We start from the raw sequence: 8,636 nt of genomic DNA on the forward strand, positions 1-8,636 counted from the left end.
TGAAACTATAACAAGCACAAAATGGTTACAAGGTCGGTCCCAGGGACCGAGCCCGTGCTGAAAGAGTTAAGTGAATTACTCTACATAAGGACAAAATTATGGTATATCCAAGTACAAAGAGACACAGTAGTTACTTCTTTTATGACAAAGGAATTTACAAGCATGTAGCTTGGATCATTACAACATATTTTTGATCATCACAATTTTGTACAAAAACAGGAAAGCTTGCCTCTCTATATACATGTATATATACAAACTGTGGACTATTCATTTAACAGGTAAAGAAGCCTTACAATAATTTCAAACTTGTAAATGACAATAAAAATTACCCATTACTACGAGAACTACTAATACAAAATACCACCTCTAAAGAGTTTTGACCTTTGCTAAAAGAGAAAGAGTAAAAAAAAATTAAACATCATTTACTTAAATATTCACGTCATAATCGTACATGCAGAGTAGATATCTATATGTAAAACTACAGCTTTTATGACATGTTCATGTCATGTCTTTTAACTTGTTAAAGCCAAAAAAAGGCATAAAACATCTTCATTTCTTGGTACGGTCAACACGTGAATGCTTGAAGGCCATATCTGTTCTAGTTTAATTTACAAAAGTTTCCAATACTCGCTGAATAAATGTGTTGATTAGATAATAGTTGAAATATCACATGATCCATTTTCTCTGAAACTAGGGTATGAATAGAAAAATTAAGCACACAGTTCACAAGTGGAGGCTTTTAAATTTTTAGTTCAAATTTTTAAGAATAATTAAAAAAAAAAGTCATTAACAGTCATAAAATCTAAATTTGTGGCAATTGTTTAATTTTATCAATGTATTTTACAAGTACTTGAAGATATGAAGATATGATTGTCAACTATGTGTAAATATATATTGCCTGAAATAACAATACAAAAAAATTGTACTTGAAAGTAATTACCATTTGACCATCCTCTTTTTTCGAAAATATTTAAAAGAAATGGATATAATTTAATCCTTCCTCAATCTGTTAAAGTGTACAAGTATCATATTAGTTACAGCACATGTACATCTGCATAAAGTCACTACAACAGACAACTACTGATAGTATTACTGTTGTAGTTATCTCTTCAGGATCATATACAGTTTGTTCTTGCAAGACTACCAACTTATACAAGTGAGTGCAAGTTGTTTTTTTTTGTATGGTTGGATTACATAAAATTTGGTTTAACATTTTGTACCAATTAACATATGGAAATAGTTAGGCACTGAGAATAAATAAAATTGTAAAAAACATTCATACAGCCATTAAATAAAGAAAACATCATGCCAGCATACATTCATTGGAGTGGTTTTTAATCTAACTTTTAAAAGTGGGCTTTGAGTCTCTTTCCATAAAAGTTTTCATTATTGAAAGTTATCTGGAAGGTCAATTTTTGGAATTCTGTAAACAATTTTATGTGCTTGTACATGCTTTATACACAAGAGAAGATTATAATCAATTGAGCTTACTTTATATGATTATTATGCATTTTAATATTCCTTTGCTGCATCCATATTCAAATTTACCATTCTTTTAAAGCAAAAGGAAGATATGAACTTATTATATTAACTTTCACAAAAAAATAAAGATTAAAGCATATTTCATATAGTGACAAAAAAAAAAAAAGAGATCCAGAATAAATATTTAAAAAACACACATTAAAATGTGTGTGTGTACATTCAGCAGTTATTTCATATTCTGATAACAGAACTATTTATTACATCAGAATAGTCTGGATCTGTAGCTAAACAGTTTATTCTTATTGTCCCTGATGTTAAAGTCCCTCCCTGTATATACTTCAAACCTTATCCTCCTCCCATAGGCAGATTATCCAAATTACTACAAATTTTAAACACTTGAATGAAATTTACAGTTCTTCCACATCCTAATGTAGAGAAACCTACATCTTTAAGCTTCTCTTCACAGCTTAATTTTTTGTAAACCAATAATCAGTCTATTAGCTTCATTTCCAACCTGTCAATTTCCTTCTACTAATATTCAGCAGGGCCCAAAACTGAAGTTTTTTTTAAAAAATCCCTCCAGAGGTTTTATCCTTCCAGCCCTGAAAATGTACACTTAGTTTCAAGCTTTTGTCTGTTATCACACTTTTCTCTATAAAAGCTGCGTATGTTCATTTCCAGATTTCTCTATGCCAATTTTGTGTATTGATATTCACTTTTATACTGAAACACATTTTAAAGTTTTTTGCTCATTCATGAAGACTGTATCAGTCCTTTGAAGCATCTTGGTATCATCAGCAAACTAGAATAACTTGTTACCCAGGTTATTATCAAAACCACTGACATAAAAAATGTATAAAAAGGAAATATATTACAAAGTATACCCTTGGTAGACTCCACTAGTTCTAAAAAAGGACTTGCAGCCATGACTTCCTTTCTAACTCTAATTTTACATCCACTTCTTAACTGGTAATGAATTTTCTACATGCCATTAACCTTTTGGGTATAATCTTAACATCAATCAGAAGTCTTTGTCAAAAAACTAAGATGCCAAAAATTTTGATAATAAACAAATAAAGGACTATTTACTTCCACTTCCCTATTACACTTTTGTAAAGTGATGGCCTTCACTATTGCCAACAGCAACTCATTCCATAGGTTATTTACCCTGTAACAAAAATAAAACTGTCTGAATTGGACCCCAGCCTGTCTTTTCTGAATCCAAGGCTTTAACTTGTGTACTCTCAATATTGTCTTTAGAATACAAAATAATGAAATCAAAGACCTTTGTCCTATCAATCCCACAGATACTTCTGTAAACTTCAATAATATCACCTACTAACGATCTTTTCTAAAAATAAAAATAAGATATATTAACCTATGCCAGCAAGATAACACATATTAACCTATGCCAGCAAGATAACACATATTAACCTATGCCAGCAAGATAACACATATTAACCTATGCCAGCAAGATAACACATATTATCCTATGCCAGCAAGATAACACATATTATCCTATGCCAGCAAGATAACACTTCAACACCCAGAATCATCCTGCTAGGCCTCTTCTCAACTCTCTCTTAGATAAAAGACCAAAACTCTACACACTATTCCAAGAATGACACAATTAGGGATTTTCATAAAGAAATAATTATCTCTTTTAACTTGCAATCAGAATGTCTTTAAATATTCCCTAACACTATCAGTTTTACTAGTATTAACAGAGCTATGCCTCAATGACTTCAGTGACTTATCCACCACTATGCTAAGATCTTTTTCTCTAGTTACATTGTTAACATAATATTTGTTAAGCCTTTCCATAAATTTACTGCATCCACTCCGTATGAAAAATATATAAATAAGTGTCAGAAAAATAAAGCTGTCTTAGCTAAGGATGACTCCTACCCTGCAAAAATTGATATCTATGTCCCCTAGTCCTATCATTTTCACTACTAAGTGCAAAAAAGAAGTATCTACACTATGAATTCCCTTAACAATCTTAAACACCTTAATAAACTCCTCCCTAACTCTTCTTTTTTCGAAGATAAACTTCAGAGATCTTAACCTGTCCTTCTGTGACAACCCTTTTATCCAAGGTATCATCCTAGTAGCTCTCCTATGCACTCTTTCCAACAATCCAATGTCCTTCATATAGCAAGGAGCCAGAGAATGAATACACAATGCTCTAAATATAACCTTACAAGAGACCTGTGCAATGGCATTATAAATAACCTCTTTAGACTTGTATTCAGTATTTCTGTAGATACAAACTAAAATCATATTTGACTTATCATCCTCAACACACTGCTTGGATGGCTTAAGAGACTGATTAACCAGAACACCAATATCCTTTCCTTCCACAACACTGTTAAGGTTATTCCCATTAAACTTATAGTTCAAATTATGATAATTCATATGCATAAACTTACATTTATTACAATTAAAGGCCAGCTTCCATTTATTTGCCCATTTATTCATTTATTGATCTAAGTCCTGTTGTAAAACAGCAGCATCGTCACAGCCAACAACACCCAAAACCTTAATCCCATCAGCAAACTAAAGCAATTTATTGACCATTTTTTTATCTATGTCAGTAATGTAAATCAAAAAGAGTAAAGGTCCTAAAATTGAGCCCTGAGGTACCTCACTTGTGAAATTAATCCAGTTTGGCTGAACTCCATTTATAATAGCTCTATGCTTTCTTCCACCCTTCTACTTTTCTATCCAATTAGCTAACTTATCCAACAAACACATAACAATCAGTTTTTATTAAGCCTTTTATGTGAAATATCAAAAAACTTTCTAAAAATCAAGATACACCAAATCCATACCCTTACCCTCATTTACAAAAGCAGTAACTTTCTCATAGATTGCCAAAAGATTAGTAAGGCAAGATTTTACCTTAGTGAAACCATGTTGATTATCCAACCATTTTTTTTATATTTTCTAAAACTTTTCCCACAACTGATGCAAGACTAATAGGTCTATAATTACTAGGACAATTTTTATACCATCCCTTGAAAAGACGAGTATCATTAGCCAATTTCCAATCCTCTGTACTTACAAAAAATAGAAACAAGTGGCTCACACATCCAATCCTTAACCTCCTTCAAAACTTGTGGACATATTATATGGCCCAGGAATCTTACTTTTCTTTAAAATACCCACTTTTTTTTTCAATAAGCTCAGAATTAATGTGGTCATCTTTATCTTGTTCAGGATGAAGAATATTGCTTGAACTTCATTAGAGAAAATTGAAGGAAAAAGTATAATTTAATAATGCTGCTATCTCATAAACATCAAACATGAGTGTTCCTTTACCATCCATAAAAGGACCTACTCCCATCCTAACATTTCACTTACCATTAATATATTTTAAAATACCCTTACTGATAATTTTTCCATTTTCATCTAACCTTTTTTCATACACTGTATACCCACTTTGATTTCTTAATTTCCTGTCTAACCAACTCTTTGCTATTTTATGATTCTCTAAATCTCCCACCATAGCAGTCAATTTAAACTTCTTGAAATTATAATGCTTTTTCTTAAATTATTCATTATACCCTTTGTGAGCCAACCTGGTCTTGAAACCACCCCTTATTTTATCTATAAGGAAGATTTTCAAATATTGTTTTTAAATTCCACATTTGATCACTATTACCAATTAATTCAGTTTGCAGTTTACAACAGATAATTCTTGTTGCAACCATCAAAAATTTGCTTTTTGGAAATGTATAACCAAAATCTCATAATTCCTGATCTCCAAATGCAGTTAAAACATCTCAACCATTTCTATATTAAAAGTTAACACAATCTAAAACAGCATTGTTCCCCAACCAAATGGTGAAGAAAACCATTCTGAATGGTTTCCAAAAACCAGTTTTTCTCACATTTTGATTCTAACATTTCCCACTCTATATCTCCAAAATTAAAATCCTCCATAATTATGACTTCATTAATAGCTGAAATCTTAATCTCACTGTAGAGTTAATTTCATTAGTTTCATATGGTGGTCTGTAACAAATTCCAACTACAAGCCTTCTTCCCTTATAACCACTAACAGAAACCCAAATAGATTCAACTTCATTGCTATTAGCTTTGATATCTTTAACTTGAAAATAGAATAAAAGTAGTTATGACCATGATATCAAAATCTCTACTCTAACTAGTGTTCTAAAGTCCTCTATTCTATTTCTTATACTTCTAGCATTGTAACTATTTAGCCTACCTTTAAAACTAGTTCTGTACTTTGATCCTGCACTACACTTCATATTTTTTCTGGATTTAGTTTATTCTGACTTTCACCACTGTTTAGTCCTAGTTTAAAGCTGCCCAATTAAATTATTGAGTTGGTTCCCATCTACAAAAGTTTAGGAGGGAATTGATGATTTCCATAAATGGTGGGTTTGATTTTTAGTTTTCTTCTTCTTGGGGATGGGTTTGCAAGAGCAGCCATATATGACCATTTGGTCTCTTGATGTCTGTAAGTTAGGTTATAAATACAACCCAAATAATGTATGTAAAACTATTGCTAGTGGTGTGTACTGTACATTTATCATCAATTACTTTATAAGTTGAAAACTTAAAATCATGAAAGTTACCATTTGACAATTATGTTAACTATTTGAACACGTATATGCTGTATCAATGTTATCAAATTACATGTAAAAGTAATACAGGTGTGATGTTGGAACAAAATACATGAAACCTGTAGGAACTGTTGATGACTAAAGAAGTTTAAAAGCAAGTGTGATACTTTAGTCTTAGTAAACAATGTTAAATATTTTTTAAATCTAAATTAAGGTATAGTTACATTTACATTTAATCTACCAATATTGTGAGAAGGCACAACACATTCTGTCATGCAGTGAGAATGGTAAATTTCAAAGGATTTTTTGACTAATTTCAGCCCATAAGGTAGGTATGTATATCATACATTAATTAAAAACATTTTAATACAAATTTATGGCCATGCTGTAATATACATTAATTTAGTAAAATATCATTCTTATGAATGTTTTAATAAAGAAAAGAGACTTATCTCAAAATAGGCAAAACAATACTAGTATATTTTCTTTCAAATTAATGCATCAACACTATTTCAAACACTAAAAGTATATAATAAATTTAGGTATGCACTTTTAGTGCTTTAACTTTTATGAATGTATATTATGAATACAGAAATATTTTAGAAAATTCATTCAAGCACATCATAGATGTATAGTTATTTCCATGGTTATTTTATTATAATAAATAGTTCCCAATAATTTTGACTAAATTATTATATTTATTGATTAATTGTTAATTATTTAATTTCCCAGCAGTACATTCTTCAGTTTCACCTCTCCATGATTTACCACAAACTACAACAGCTACCAAACAGTAATCAATAATAATTAATATCTTGAAGCTCTTGGTTGGGCAATTCAAGTACTATATAAAGTAGGCCCTAATTATTTTAATTAAATTGCAGTATAAAAATTGTTTACAACTTGTATGGTAGCACTACTACTAGTACTACTGTTAGCAGTAGCACTAATTGAGTAATTGGGTATATAGACAATAAAACATTAATAGAATTAACACTACATAATAGTAAACAGCTGTATCAGGTAAACGTATTGCTAAAGTCCGTGAAACTTTCTGAAACTTGAAAGCGAATTCTTCTTTGCTTTTATTTTTAAATGTTAATTCCAGAAAACGCTGCAATTAGTTGAAAATGAAATTCAATTTTTTAATACAAAAATACTAGATATTGTAATTTGGATTATATTTTTTATACATACTGTAAAGTATTTGTTATTTTCTTGTTCAAAAATAGCATCAAACTACAAATTTACCTTGCCCGATGCAGTACCTCCAGCCACTCCAATCAAAAAAGGTGTTTTCATTCGTAAAGCATCTAATCCCAGATAAGCATTTTCTTTTCGCCCGAGCGATGCCATACTACTTCTTTCTCTGACACTTTTCGATGGAAAGTGAATTCCACAAGCTTGAAGGTACACATGCAAACGATTATTCTTACTTAGTGCCATCTATTAGCCAGTTAGTAAAATAAACGCTTTTCCATTGATTAATAACTGAGGAATATAATTATAATTATGTACTTCCTAGCATTTGAAAATGTTAAAACAGTTGCAAAAATAATATTTTAACACTGGGTTAATTAATATATTTGAAAACTCCTTTTTTCTTCAAACAGTGATGTGCTCCAACAAGTATTACCCACATTTTTACTCTATTTTCTCAATTATCATCGTAACCATTGCATTCAATAACTATTATAATACGTTGAGAAACATTTCACGGTCATTTCATCATTGGTATGTTTTATAAACAGTATATTAACAAACCTTTTATGAGCCATCTCATAAACTACAAAGGGATGAGTAAGTTATATTTTAAAACGATTTTGAATATGCACATCAGTAAGTAACGTGGCAACCACAGCTAATATAAAGTCGCGGTGGAACAAAATGTATCACAACTACACGTTTAGATTTTTTTTTAATTGTCGCTTTTTAAAATAGACCATTCTGACGAAAATGTTCATAGACTCAGATCATAAATATATGTTCAGATCGGGGACTTAGAATTTCTAAGATGAGGGTCTCTCTTATACTTAATGGTAATGGAAAACAAAGGAATAAGAATCAACTTGGCTAGGACTACCCAGAAAGAAACAACAGCAAGTTGAACTCCAGCCGTGGTAAGCAGGTTATTTCAGATAAGAGTACGGAATCTAATCAAGAAGGATCTATGTCTGGAAAAATAACAAGTCATGTATACACGAGTTGCTTCCATAATACATCCGTTAAACTGTCGCATACCTCAAGCAGCTGTAGGATGAAGCGGGTATTCATATTATTCCATACGAAGACATACCAGTGCGTTCAAACTGTTGAAACATATGCTAGATTGCTTATACTTATATACTATTTGGTCGTCAAGAAATTAATGTCGCGTTTTGGAACACTTTCATTAACCAGCCCCCAAAAAATTTACATCACGTATAATAGTTAAACGAATCGCCTAAACGTCACGTTAGTGTAGCCTATATAATTTATAAAGTTTAGTATACTGTTGCGTCAGCGAGATCACGTGACTATTCTCACGCCCTCTGCTTTCTAGAACTATCCTGTACCTTG

At 31.1% G+C, this 8,636-nt stretch overlaps 1 protein-coding gene across 1 annotated transcript in view; it reads right to left on the reverse strand.

The window, feature by feature from the left end:
* The window catches only part of LOC106470188 (uridine-cytidine kinase 2-B-like), a 29,157-nt gene extending 21,687 nt beyond the window's left edge, over positions 1-7,470 (reverse strand). The window contains exon 1 of the mRNA XM_013930726.2: positions 7,329-7,470. Within this exon, the coding sequence (XP_013786180.1) occupies positions 7,329-7,433 (105 nt within the window). The 5' untranslated portion in view covers positions 7,434-7,470. The remainder of the gene's footprint in view (positions 1-7,328) is intronic.
* Positions 7,471-8,636: the final 1,166 nt, after the last annotated feature.

This window comes from Limulus polyphemus, unplaced genomic scaffold (genome assembly GCF_000517525.1).
Source record: "Limulus polyphemus unplaced genomic scaffold, Limulus_polyphemus-2.1.2 Scaffold3868, whole genome shotgun sequence".
Taxonomy (NCBI): Eukaryota; Metazoa; Arthropoda; class Merostomata; order Xiphosura; family Limulidae; genus Limulus; species Limulus polyphemus.